General features: G+C 38.6%; 1 protein-coding gene across 5 annotated transcripts in view; it reads left to right on the top strand.

Annotated features, from left to right (window-relative positions):
• The window catches only part of AUH (AU RNA binding methylglutaconyl-CoA hydratase), a 143,111-nt gene that overhangs the window by 65,821 nt on the left and 62,512 nt on the right, over positions 1-14,778 (top strand). For 4 of the 5 annotated variants that reach the window (XM_023191334.1, XM_023191333.1, XM_023191337.1 and 1 more), the window contains 2 exons: positions 3,140-3,232; positions 5,136-5,192. The exons of the other annotated variant lie outside the window; for it this stretch is intronic. In XM_023191334.1, the coding sequence (XP_023047102.1) occupies positions 3,140-3,232; positions 5,136-5,192 (150 nt within the window). The remainder of the gene's footprint in view (positions 1-3,139; positions 3,233-5,135; positions 5,193-14,778) is intronic. 5 annotated transcript variants of the gene reach the window in all.

The raw sequence follows: 14,778 nt of genomic DNA, 5'->3' as shown, positions 1-14,778 counted from the left end.
GGGAGCACCCACTCTTTCTCTGCTTCTGCTCTCTGCACCTTGGAACTCTTCGCAATTTTTCTTCTCTTTAGCTCCATAGGACTGTGTTTATTTAACTATTAAACAAAAGAGGTTAATTATAATAAAAAAAGAAAAGTAGACAAAATACAAGGTTTAATATAATAGAGGAGGAAGAGGCAGTGAAAAACCTTGAGGTTTGTCCCCGATTAGTAAGGACATTATTGAGTAGCATTGATGTGATGTTAATTTTTGTTTCATATGGGCAGTATGGTGGTGAATCTTCTGATAGAAAAGTATGCACAGAGTGCCATGTAAGCATAGAGGAAGGGACATTTGAGCCTTGAAAGACAAGTAGGGGTAGCCAGGCATTCTTGGCAGAGCTGCACCTTGTATACGGGTATTGAGTTTTGAATGGAGACTTTTGGAACTGTTTTAAGTAATTTGGGGCTGGAACAGAATATCTGAGGTTTCAGAAGAGATCAGACAGGTGTGCAGAACTTAGTTCCAGGTGCCTACTGTGCCATGCTAAATGTTTACACCATTTCTATCCTGAAGGTAGAATAAATCATTGTACAGTTTTAAATAGGGGAATAGCGTGACTGTGTTTACATTTTAGAAAGATTACCCCGCAGGAAAGGTAGAAGATGCATAGAAGGTTGACAGATTGCAGGTGAAGGAGATTACTTAGGTACTTCCTGCTGGTGAGAAATGATGGGACGCAGAACTTGGGCAGTAGAAAAGGTCATTGGCAAGGAGGACATCTGGGATGACTTCTGAGTGTCTCGAGTAACTTGGTGAGTGGAGGTGCTACTAAATGAAATACAACCTAGAAGAACTGGGAAGAAATGGTTTGGACACATGAAGTATTTAAGTGGATATGTCCAACAGGCATGGGCCGTTTGGGTTTGAGGTAGAGATCTGGAAATCATTGGTGGTAGTATAGGTGGTAAAAGTTGTGGATGAGAATGAGATCTCCTGGGAAGAGCTTTTATTGAGAGGGGAAGAAGGCTGAGAAATTACCAGGGGTAGATGGAAAGGCAGGAAAAAGGAGGGACCCAGCAGGCAGTGAATGGAGGAATGCAAGGAGGGAGTGACCAGGATGGATGTCTCTGATCTTCTGAGGCAGTACATTGAATAGATACTGAGTGTTGTCCACTGGCTATAGGACAACCTTAGAATGTCATTAGTAACTGGAACAAGAATGGTCTTGGTGGTTTGGAGGTGAATGGGTGTGGGTGGCATGGATTTACTCAGCTCCTCTCAGAAGCTGGTCTATAAAGGAGGTGAGCTGGAGGGCCTTAGCAAGGCCTAAGAAAGGCTTCTGACGGGTGAGACCTGAGGTTGGAGAGATAGTAGATTGAGGAGATCTAGAAATAAATGATCTCTAGGCAGGTTTTTAGGAAGGAAGAGGAATCGAGAGTGGGTAATCAAAGTCATTACATTCTACTTGTAGTAGCTCAGGATGACCTTGGGAAGTACTCAGTTTAACTTGCTGTTTTATATTTTTATTGATGTTTCTTTTCTTTTTTTTTCCTAGATAAAATTCACCAGATATTGCTTGCACATTATACTCATTTCCAGACTACAAACACTGACATAGCTGTTATTTTTTTCACAAAGTGTTCTGGCAAGAACATTTTGAATTTGTCCTGTCCTTTCAAGTCCCTCCCTATCCCCAACCCCTAAATGTTCAGACAGGTACAGATAGTGAAATACTGCCTGTGCAAAAGCCCGTTCCACGCCTGCTCTTCTGGGAGAGCTTCAGGTGGCAGCTGTGTACATGTGCCCCTTCCTGGCCTTTTCAGCCTCGATCTCACATAATTCTGATGAATTCGTTTGTTTATGAATAAGACTCAGTGTACTTCAGCAAATTTGTATATTTTAAAAGGGGTCAAGGAGTGAACCTCTGGGGGATTTTACATAGCAGAATGGAAGAGAGAGATTTTGGGGGATAGTACATTTTTATTGTTTTTGTTTGTTTGTTTGTTTGTTTTTTGAGACAGCCTCACTCTGTCACCCAGGCTGGAGTGCAGTGGCACAGTCTTGGCTCACTGTAACCTCTGCCTCCTGGGTTTAAGCGATTTTCCTGCCTCAGCCTCCTGAGTAGCTTGGATTACAGGCATCTGCCATCCTGCCTGGCTAATTTTTGTATTTTTGTAGAGATGGGGTTTCACCGTGTTGGCCAGGCTGGTCTTGAACTCCTGACCTCAGGCGATCCTCCCACCTCAGCCTCCCAAAATGCTGGGGTTACAGGTGTGAGCCATAGTGTCCGGCCGTCAGTACCTTTTTAAAATCCACTTTCTGTTATATGTTAACATTGGCCAGCCTTGCTTCACATTCCCGTAGTCAGAAATAAAATTAATAGAAAGAGTTCTGCTTTTCAGAATAACTAACAAAACTGGTCACTTTTTGAACTGGTTATGAGAATGAAATCTGTATGTCATAATTTACAAAAATTATTTAAAGTAATACTCAGTTTCTGGACTCAAGCAAGTTGAGCTTTTAGTTCTGTGACTGGCTGACACCTTTCCAGGCATGCTTATGAGCCGGTTCTCAGGGCATCTTGCCTCTGAAGTGGAAGAGCCTGATTGTTTTCCAGCTCCCATTCATCATGTTAGGACTCCTCAGTAAATGACAGCTCACGGGCCAATGCCACAGCAACTACTTGGACAGTTTCTTTCTTGTTTGAGCAGATGTCCTTCTTTGAATGAGACAGTCTCATTCCAAGCACTGAAGTAGCCCACAAAGGATCATAAATTTCACAATTATGTATAAGTCATTTCAATTTGAACTTTGTGTGAACCAAACATCTTGTGAAAGACTTCTGGCTCTAAGATTAAGAAATCATAGAACTGTGATTCTGTTAATTCAACAAAAAAAGGTTTATGAAAGTAATTCAATAATATGGGAAGGTTTAAAGACATTGCACATACATGTGATGGAACACTATACAGTAATTATAATATTTTTGAAGAATAATGGTGGAAATGCTTATATTTTGTTAAAGGTAAAAGAGATACAAAAGTCTGTGTATGATCTCCCATTTAAAGCATAAATTTACAGAAAAAAATTTAAAATGAATTACACAGTGAGGTAATGATTTTATTAAGGAAGCATAAAATTTTTCTTTCCATTTCAGCTAATCTTCCAGTACCAACAATTGCAGCAATAGATGGACTCGCTTTAGGTGGTGGTCTTGAACTGGCTTTAGCTTGTGATATACGAGTAGCAGGTGAGGATTAATCTTGTTAAAAACATAATTTAAAGAAATGAAGTTTGTGTGTACCCTTCAGGTAATTTTAAATATTTCATTCTGCTTCCTGTTGTTGAGTAGAATATTTTCAACAAGTCGCTTGTTGGACCTGATGGTGTTTTCAAAATTCCCACCTGAAAAAAGTCTTCTGTTGTTTCTTGCCAGGATTTGGGTCAGGTAGAACTGAGTTTGAATCTTAGGTCTTGAACCAGGCGCGTGGCTCACACCTCTCTAATCCCAGCACTTTGGGAGGCTGAAGATCACTTGAGCCTGGGAGTTTGAGGCTGCAGTGAGCCATGATCGTGCCATTGCACTCTAGCTTGGGTGACAAAGGGAGACCCTGTTTAAAAAAAAAAAAAAAGATTTAAAAAAGAAAGAGAGAAAGGAAAAGAATCTGAGGTCCTCCCCTTTTTAGGCCAGTATCTGCCTCTTTAGAGGAAATGGGGGAAATGACTGTTGCTGTTGTGAAGATGAAGCCATTAATGTATGGATGTTAGTCCACGCACTAAATCACCATTAGCTACAGTAATCGTAACTTCAGTCTCTTTGGAGTCCACTTTCTTCCTGAATGGTTTTCTGAGGATCTTATGAGGTGAGTAGAAGAAGAGTGAAAAGAATTAGTGCTAAACACTTACTGTGTGCAGTCCAGGCGCCCAGTGTTATTCTAGCGCCTGACATGTACTCACTCACTCCATCTGCATAATAGCCCTCAGAGCGGGTACTTTGGGGCACTGGAGGAAACTGGAGAAGAGAGAGGGGAAGTAACAAGCCCCAAAGAAGTGACTGAACTGAGATTTGAACCCAGACTGTTTGGCCACAACCCACCCTTGTTACTTCATGAGAGCCACGTAGGCTGATCTCCCATATTTATCGTTGTGGTCACTATATTCCTGTATAGAGACTCAGCTCTGCCTGTGTCCTCGGGCTCTGAGACTGAGAACTGGGCACAGCAGACAGCAGAGTTGTCACTGTTCTTCTCTTGCTTTCCATTATCGTTTCTGCTGTGGCTGCATGTTAAAAGCAGAGCTGCCAAGGCAGAAGGATTGATTGAGGCCAGAAGCTCAAGAGTAGCCTGGGCAGCATAAGGAGACCTCATCTTTACAAAAAATTTTTTAAATTTTTAGAAAAATGTAGTGTCAACATGATTCAGTTTCTTGGGATTTCTGGTTGCTAGTCCATGTGTACTTTTTTCCTCCTTTTCACTTCATTTTAGGACTCTGTTTTCTTGTAATGAAATCATTGGATTTTAAATTGAAAAGCTAAGGTACATGTAATCCATTTCTGAAAGAATACAGGTTTTGGAAATTAGAATATGGGAAGTAGTCTAAGTATATTTGGATATGCAAATAAAAAAGTTATTAAGATATTTTAAAGTAGCCATGAAAACAGACATAGAAAGAGGAACCCTGTCCACCTGTCATAATAGTGAAACTATTTGTCAGAAGGTAACTGAAGACTGGGTCTTCAAAGGTTGCCATATCTGATATGACCTATTAAACTCTTTGGTCTGGGAGACTATATTCAGGCAACTGAAGAATTTGGACTTGTCAGATACTGACAAGTCTGCTGATCCAGAATAATTAATGGATCTAAGCCTCCAAATATGACTTGGCAATATCGGGTCTAATAATGGAATTACAGCCCTGTTCTTATGAATCAAAAATTAATTCACTGCCAAGCAGTTTTTAACAGAAAATATTGTGTGACTCTCCTAATGCATGTCATTTAGAGTGCTTACTTATTTCCATAACAATGCCTTTTAAAGTGATTTTTTAAGAATTTGTGGTATCAATTTAATTTTTAGTGTATCTTAATTTTTTCAGGTAGTCATATTTGAATGTGATGATATGGATGATACTTAATTTTCTTTCTTTCATTTTAGCTTCCTCTGCAAAAATGGGCCTGGTTGAAACAAAACTGGCAATTATTCCTGGTGGAGGTATGAGTAGTTCACGCCCATTTCTCAAATCCTTGATTTGTTTTTAGAAACAGGGCAATAAGGCAAAATCATGTTAATTTGGAAAGGCAATGTTTTGGGTAAAGAGACAATGGTATATTGTTTGCATCCCTAGCAAAGTCCCCATTCAAGTTACAGGCATACTTAAGAGATTCTCCCCACCACAATGAAACAAATACTGCGATAGAGAAAGCCACACAAATTTTTTGGTTTCGCAGTGCATGTAAAAGTTATGTTTACACTATTGCAGTCTGTTAAGCATGCAGTACCATTATGTCAAAAACACAATGTACATATCTTCATTTGAAAATACTTTATTGCTAAACATTCTAATGGTCACCTGAGCCTTCAAGGAATCATAATCTTTTTGCTGGTAGAGGGTTTTGCCTTGATGTTGAGGCTGCTGACTGATTAGAGTGGCAGTTGCTGCAGGGTGGAGGTGCTGTGGCAATTTCCAAGGACAGCAGGGCAATTTGCCACATCAGTTGACTCTTCCTTTCACAAGAGATTTCTCTGTAGCGTGTGCTGCTGTTTGATAGCATTTTATCCATAATTCTTTCAAAATGGGAATCAGTCCTCAAACTCTGCCACTGCTTTATCAACGAAGTTTATGTCGTACTCTAAATCCTTTGTTGTCATTTCTGCAGTGTTCACAGCATCTTTATCAGGAGTAGATTCCATCTCAAGAAACTGTTTTCTTTATTCATCCATGTATTAGTCTGTTCTCATGCAACTAATAAAGGCATATGTGAGATTGGGTAATTTATAAAGGAAAGAGGTTTAATGGACTCACGCTTCTACATGGCTGGGGAGGCCTCACAGTCATGACAGAAGGGAAAGGAAGAGCAAAGGCATGTCTTACGTGAAGGCAGGCGAGAGAGAATGAAAGCCAAGCAAAAGGGGAAACCCCTTTTAAAAAAACCCGTGAGATTTCCTGAGACTTAATTCACTACCATGAGAATAGTATGGGGGAAACCGCCTCCATGATTCAATGATCTGTCACCATTTCCCTCCCATAACATGTGGGAATTATGGGAGCTACAATTCAAGATGAGATTTGGGTGGGGAGATAGCCAAGCCAGATCAATCTACAAGAAGCAACTCCCCATCCGTTCCAGTTTTACCGTGAGACTACAGCAATTCAGTTGCATCTTCAGGTTACTCTTATAATTCCATTTCTTTTGCTGTTTCCACCACATCTGTAGTGACTTCCTCCACTGAAATCTTGAATCCCTCCAAGTCATCCATGAAGACTGGAATCGTCTTCTTCCAAACTCCTATTAATGTTGATATTCTGGCCTCTTCCCACGAATCATGAATGTTCTTAAATGGATCTAGAATGGCAGATCCTTTCCAGAAGATTTTCAATTTAATTTGCCCAGATTCATAAGAGGAATCACTGTCTATGGCAGCTGTAGCCTTATGAGATGTGGTTTTTGTTTTGTTTTGTTTTGTTTTTTTGAGACAGAGTCTTGCCCTATCACCAGGTTGGAGTGCAGTGGTGCGATCTCGGCTCACTGCAACCCCTGCCTCTCGGATTCAAGGGATTCTCCTGCCTCAGCCTCCTGAGTAGCTGGGACTACAGGTGCACACCACCATGCCCAACTAATTTTTGTATTTTTCGTAGAGACGGGGTTTCACCATGTTGGCCAGGATGGTCTTGATCTCTTGACCTCGTGATCTGCCTGCCTCAACCTCCCAAAGTGCTGGGATTACAGGCGTGAGCCACCGCGCCCAGCCTGAAATGTGTTTCTTAAATAATAAGACTTGAAAGTAGACTGATCCATGGGCTGTGGAATGGCTGTTATGTTATCAGGCCTGAAAACAACATTCATCTCCTTGTCCATCTCTGTCAGAGGTCTTGGGTAACCAGGATGTTGTGACTGAGCAGTAATATTTTGAAAGAACTCTTTGTTTTTTGAGCAGTAGGTCTCAGCAGTGGGCTTTAATATTCAATAAACTATGCTGGAAACCAGATGTACTGTCATCCAGGTTTTATTGTTCCATTTATACAGCATAAGCAGAGTTAACTTAGCATAGTTCTTAAGGGCTCTAGAAGTTTGGGAATGATAAGTGAGCAGTGGCTTTAACTAAAAGCCACCAGCTGCGTTAGTCCCTAAAAAGAGAGTCAGTCTGTCCTTGGAAGCTTTGAAGCCAGGCATTGACTTCTCTGCTGTAGCTGTGAGAGTCCTGGATAACATCTTCTTCTAATAGTAAGCTGTTTTGTCTACACTGAAGAGCTGTTATTCAGTGTAGCCACCTTCATCAGTGATCTTAGCTAGATCTTCCGGATAATTTGCTGCAGCTTCTACATCAGCACGTGCTGCTTCACCTTGTACTTTTCTGTTAAGGGAGATGGCTTCTTTCCCTAACCGTCATGAACTAGCCTCTGCTAGCTTCCAGCTTTTCTTCTGCAGCTTCCTCACCTCTCTCAGACTTAACTCTAGAATTGAAGAGAGTTAGAGTTATAGTTAAAGAGAGTTAGGGCTTTGCTCTGGATTCGGCTTTGGCTTAAGGGAATGGTGTGGCTAGTTTGATCTTCTTTACGGACCACTAAAACTTTCTGCATATCGGCAATAAGGCTATTTTGCTTTCTTATTATTCCTGTGTTCACTGGAGTAGCACTTCTAATTACCTTCAAGAAATGTTGCTTTGCATTGGCAGCTAAGCTAACTGATGCACGAGGCCTAGCTTTTGGCTGATCTCAGCTTTTGACATACCTTCTTCACTAAGCTTAATCATTTCTAGTTTTGATTTTGATTCCATGTGAATCTTTGCTCCACTTGAACACTGCAGAAGCCACTGAAGGGTTATTCACTGGCCTAATTTCAATACTGTTGTGTCCCAGGGAATAATAGAGAGACCCAAGGAAAGGGAGAGAGATGGGGCAATAGCCGGTTGGTTGAGCAGTCAGAATACATGCATTTATTGGTTAAGTTTGCCATCTTATGTGGGCATGGTTCATGGTGCCCCAAAATAATTACAATAGTAACATCAAAAATTAATGATCACAGGTTACCATAAGAGATACAATAACAAAAAGGTTTGAGATATTGTGAAAATTACCAAAATATGGCACAGAGACGTGAAGTAAGCATGTGCTGTTGGAAAAATGGTGCCAGTAGACTTGCTTGGTGCAGGGTTACCATTAATTTGTAAAAATGCAGTATCTGTGAAGTACAACAAAGGGAAGCACAACAAAATGAGGTATGCCTATATGCCCTATTTTTAGCCTATGTAGACAGTAGAGATGGTGGTTCTTAAGTTTTAAACTACTGTGCTAATTATATTTTTGTCGCTGTTTGGATCTATTTTCCTAAAGAATTACACAAACATTTTGAAGCTTTTATGCGTGCATTTAAATGTGTGTGTCCTCACCAGCAGCTTCATGCAGACAGTGAAACCGCAAGTGGAAGAAGAAGAGAGGTGCCTGGGTGCGGTGGCTCACGCCTGTAATCCTAGCACTTTGGGAGGCTGAGGCGGGTGGATCACTTGAGGTCAGGAGTATGAGACCAGCCTGGCCAAAATGGTGAAACCCTGTCTCTACTAAAAATACAAAAATTAGCCAGGCGTGGTGGTGAGTGCCTGTAATCACAGCTACCAGGGAGGCTGAGGCAGGAAAATTGCTTGAACCCAGAAGGCGGAAGTTGCAGTGACCGGAGATCGCACCACCACCGCGCTCCAGCAGCCTTGGTGACAGAGCGAGACTCCATCTCCAAAAAAAAAAAAAAAAAAAGTGTTCCCAGGCTTTGTACCACCTTTCTTGTGTTTCTCTGCAGTGAGACAAAAGTTGGGGTTAGTAGCCTGAACTTCGAACTGAAGAGGTGTTGTTTCTTCTATTCCTATGAAAAAAACAGATGAGCTTCTGTTCTTGAAAGAGCCATTTAAGAAAACATCTTTCCAAAATTGATAATGAAATCTTGCATCACCCAATAAATCTGAAATTTTTGGTCTTTTGATTCAGAGAATTTGGAGGCATTCCCATTTTGTGAAGTCATTCTTTCAAAAAGTATACTTCATTTAAGGATATGCATGTTACAGTAACCTTCCTTGGAACTTTTTTTTTTTTTTTTTGACACGGAGTCTCACTGTGTCTCCAGGCTGGACTGCAATGGCATAATCTTGGCTCTTGGTACCTTTTATGTATGCTAAATGATGCTTAGAGTATGAATGAAACAACAGTAACAATGTAAATATTAAAGTCAATGTTGAACATGGCAGACATGTTTGCCTATGAATTGGTTAAAATTGTATGGTTAACCTTATCATTATAAGAGTATTTATTCTGATTATGGTATATAGGTACAAATTTAAAACATAGGTTACAGTGAAATTGAAGACTGCCCAGATCAATGTGTAAGACTCCCCATGTTTTCTACTTTGGTAATTCATGAAAATGTTATTCTTTTAGGCCAAAAAATTTAACATATACTTATTCTGTTATGCCTGCCTTTTTCACTGTGATTAATAAAAAAACACTAGAAGGCTTTATCAGACAATGGATCAACTTAAAAAGAATTCCCAGATAACTAATATGTGAAATAAAGCAAAATTTAGCAAAAGGGTGATGTGACATGTTTCTGAAATTCTTTTGAGAAGTAAGCATTTATTGGTAATGAGGATGTAACTAACCCTAGAAGACAGAGAGATAGTAGCTATAGTGGGTTGGATGGCATGCGCCCCCCACGCCACCCCCACAACAAACACCAAGAGATGTCAACGTAGAAGGAAAAGGGTCTTGCACATGTAATGAAGGATCTCAAGATGAGATCATCCTAAATTACCTGAGAGAGGCTTAAATCCAAAGACAGGGGGTCCTTGTAAGAAAGAGAGAGATGCAGAAGAGGAGAAGGTGATGTGAAGACAGAAACCGAGTGTGATAATACATCTACAGGCCAAGGAATGCCAAGGGTTGTTGGTAGCCATGGGAAGCCAAGGGAGAGAGGCATGGAACAGATTTTCCTTCAGAGCCTCTCGAAGGAACCACACTGCAAACACCTTGATGTTGGGTTTCTGGCCTCCAAAACTGAGAGAGTATCAATTTCAGTTGTTCAAAGGTACAAGGTTTGTGGTAATTTGTTATAGCAATGAATACAGCGACTTTTTGGTGATGTTTACATAATTTTGGGGGATAGATAGGGGTTAGTAGGTGGCAGAAATTTGGGGTAGGAGCAAGATGAACTTGGTAATTTGGATATTTACTGTATCTTAATTATGAAAAGTTTTGTGTTACAACTACCAGAAGATAGAGAGCAGTGTTTGGTTTGATGAAAAAAGATAGATTATGCTATAACAACCTCTTCTGTCTTGTCTTGTAAACTCATTGTGCCATACCGTATGAGGTCTAGAAACTAGAATTTTTTCCCAATATACTTAAGTTCTTTAGGGTCCTCTTCAGTAGTGGGTGCATTAATTAGAACCTACTTTTTATAGATTTGATTGAATTTGGACTACATATTCTGATGAATAGAATTATTTTTCTAGTTTCTATTAAATAAATTTGTCATAAAAGTCAGAATGCTTTGACATTTTCCCATGTCCTTACAAAGGATGGTTGTCTTTCTCTTTTCTTTCTTTTCTTTCTTCTTCTTTTTTTTTTTCTGGAGATGGGGTCTTGCTTGGTCACCCAGGCTAAAGGACAGTGATGTAATGATAGCTCACTGCAGCCTCAAACTCTTGGGCTTGAGATCCTCCCACCTCAGCCTCTGCGGTAGCTGGGACTACAGGTGCACAGCACTGCACTCGGCTAATTTTCTTTTCTTTTTTATAGAGACAGGGTCTGTGTTGCCCAGGCTGGCCTTGAACTTCTGGCCTCAAGCAGTCCTCCTACCTTGGCCTCCCAAAGTGCTGGGATTACAGGCACGAACCACTGCCCCTGACCTTGTTTTTCCTAAGTGAGTTTGAGGAATATATTTTTGTTCTTCTTTTAATACCATGAAGCTTTCAAGTTCATAGCTCATAAAATGTTACGTAGCATTGAATTGTTTAATGAAAATGAAAATCAGATTCGTTTTCATTATTAATAAAAATTTCAATAGTATTCACATTTAGATAAGAGATGCACAGAATTTTTGATCTACTTTTAAATTAATATTACAGTTCTTAAAGTGCCCTAGGTGAAGCCTGTTCTTTTGAAATAGCAGAGGTTTTTTTTTAAATACACTTTTGTGTTTATTACCTAAAGGAGCTATTCTGAAATTTTAATGCAGAAAAATCCTCTTCTGCTCCATCCACAGAAGATTTTTTATCCATAGATATTTTTGCCATCTCCTTTCTTCTCTTTCCTTTGTTATAGATGATAGGAAAAGACTGCTTTTTTCAAAAATTGTGTTTTTAAATTGGTGAATTTTGCCATGTTTAAAGTGATCTCTGAGATATCCTCCTTTTGGGTATAAACGTTTATGTTAACTATTATAGAGAGCTTTCTATAATAGACACAGTAGACTACTTAATTTTTTTCTCCCTTCTTGATAGATCTCTTTTGGTTAAAAGAAAATATGTCATTTGCCTCCTATCGTAGAGGCTTGTATGAGCAGCCAGGGGTACAGTCACCAGGGAAGGCCTTTGCCAGCGAGCCTTGCTCCGCCATTAGCTGCCTCCGCTCTTCTTCCAGCGAGTCTTGCTCCACCGTTAGCTGCCTACGCTCTCCCTCTTTTCCAGATGAGCAAATGCTGACAGCCAAAAAATAGACAGAAAATAAGCGCGGAGAATTCAAATATGGGGAAAATATTGTGGGAAAAATAGATGCTTAATTTTTCTTCTTAATATTATGGAGAAAGTAAATATCTTTGGGTAAAATACATGATTTGTAGCCACTCTAGAAAACAGATGTTTAAAATCTGACAATCTTCCTGTAAGTTATTACAGCTCCATGATTTCATACCGGACAGCATTTGTAAATTAATCCAAATGAAATTGTATCTCCTTATGTGAATTTCCTGTACATTCGATAAAGACAAGAGAATTAACATGATGCTATTGATTGTCATATCATCACTTCTAGCCTTTTCGGATAGCACTTTACAGCAAAACAGTTTATCAAAAAATAGTATTTTGTTTTGTTTTGCTTTCTTTACCTGAGCTTGGACCTGCATAGCAATGTGTTGATTTTTAAGGTATGTTTTATAAATTAAAAAAATGCTATTTTAAAATAATTACTTTGAAGAGATAGTAGTATTTCTAATGAGCATATTAAGGGACCACTGCTATCATGTAGTTTTTAAATTAGAAGGCTCAATTTTAGTTTTTATTAGAATATTGTTTAGTATCAAATGACTATTAAAAGTATATAGTGCAATAAAAAGAAAGACGTGAAGGAATGTAGAAACATTAAAATCGAACTTCCTTCAGTAGTTGTTATATCAGATGTAATTAAAAGATGGGATGTAATTTGACTATCAAGTACTTGAACCAGTGCTTTTATTTGTAGTGTATATGTGTATATATGTTTTTGATTACAAATGTTAAACACAAAGTGAAACACTATTGATTTGAAGCACTGGCCAATTTAAAAATAATTTAAATGGTTACCCCAGAACCCTGTCATGATTTTATTGGGGATTTTTGTACAATATATAGCCCTAGTTTCGTCTCCAACATTCTCAACTTTAAGAAAGCATTTGCATTTCCTATCCTCTCCCAACTGGGAGAATATGCAAATGTTATAAAATAAAATTCTCTTTTAGAAATAAGTCCTAAAACAGTACTTTCCTGTAATACATTTATAAGGATGAAATACAAGTTCAGAGGATTAAGATCCTTTTATTTGACAGTATCTCTTTAAATATACAGAGAAAATAGTGGCAGATTTTCTAATTCCTGGTCTTTGTTCTTACCTCTTCTGGAGGTTTTGGGGTCTGTGTCAGGAAGCCTTATTATTACTAAGGTAATTTGTTAGGTAAATTTGAATAATAAATTAAGATTATTCATTTTTGGCAATGAATTCCACAGAAGTGATGCTGGGTTCTTCTCAGGGCATCCTATTGGGGTTGCATGATGTCTATGTGTCTCATTTTTGCTTGGGTGTACACCACTGGGATTGAGATGCTTTGTATTTCCACTGCTCTGTGAATTCATTTTTTGTTTCCCCCAGCTTCTGGGGGGAGATATATTCAAACTAGGAAGTTTAAATGGCAGTAAAACACACATTTTTATACCCTTTACAAAGATCTGTTCCTTCCATTTTCTTTCTCCTTCCATTCCCCAAATCCTTCTTTCTCATAGAAAAATTTCAAAATATAAATGAGCATTAAATATTTCAGCATACATTTTCTAAGAATTGAGAATCGTCTCTTACATAACCAACACTATTATCGCACCCAAGAACATTAACAGGAATTTAGTAAGTAATATCATTTAATATATGATTCATAATTGGATTTCTCCAGTTGTCTGTAGCTGTCTTTTTGTATTTTGTTTTTGCAGTTCAGGATTAATTTTTCATTTGGTTAAATTTGTACTTTTTTCAAATCTAAAAGAGTAACTCATTCCTGTTTTTTGTTTTCTATGACACTAATTTAACTTTTCATTTTGCAGTAATTTCAGATTTACAGAATAGTTACAGAGATAGTATAAATCATTCTTATTACTTGCTTCCTCAAATATTAACGTATTGTAGAACTGTACCACAATTATCAAAAGTAGACAGTTAATACTGATACGTTATTACTAACTAATCTGTAGACCTTCTTCAAATGCAGACACTTTTCTTACGAGTGTCCTTTTTCTGATTCAAGACAGTTTAGGACTCCATGTTGCATTTAGTTGCTGCGTCTTTGTCTCTTGTATTTAATCAAAGTATAAATTTGTTTTTAATCACCTTGACAATTGAGAAGAGGGCCAGTCTGTACTTTTATGGAATGTCTTTATTTTTGAGTTTGCCTAATGTTTCCTCATGAATAAATTAAGGTTATGCATTTTTGGCAGTAATTCCACAGAAATGATGCTGGGTTCTTCTCAGGGCATCCTATTGGGGTTGCATGATGTCTATGTGTCTCATGATTGGTGGTGCTAACTTTTCTTTTAACCTGGAACATCTTACTCACCAATTTTTTTTTAAGGGATTAAGTATTTTATTTTTCTAACTGACAAGTAAACATTCTGTGTATAGTGTTTTCACATATATCTACACACACACATTGTGAAGTGATTAAGCTAATTAGCATGTATTACGTCATATACTCATTTGTGTGTGTGTGTATATGAGGTGAGAACACATAAGATCTACTCTCAGCAGTGTTCAGGTATATAATGTGTTATCATTACCTGTGGTCATCATGACGTACAGTAGATCTTTTGAACTTACTCCTCATCTCAAAATTTTGTGTACTTTGGCTGAGATCTCCTCAATACAGGCAATTGTCTTACTGAGGCTTGCTCATTCTATATTTAACTTAATATTTCCTCATGGTTAGGCTTAGGTTAAGACATTTTGCCAAGAACATTACATTGTCAATACTGCGTGTTTCATGTTGTGTTTATTATATGATTCCCAGTGTTAGGTCATCCCACTTTGGGTGATAATATCTTTGATCATTTGGGTGGGGTAGTGACAAATGTGGGCATATGT

Source organism: Piliocolobus tephrosceles, chromosome 14 (genome assembly GCF_002776525.5).
Source record: "Piliocolobus tephrosceles isolate RC106 chromosome 14, ASM277652v3, whole genome shotgun sequence".
Classification (NCBI taxonomy): Eukaryota; Metazoa; Chordata; class Mammalia; order Primates; family Cercopithecidae; genus Piliocolobus; species Piliocolobus tephrosceles.
Note: the sequence above shows the minus strand (reverse complement) of the source record. Positions and strands in the feature narration are given on the sequence as shown.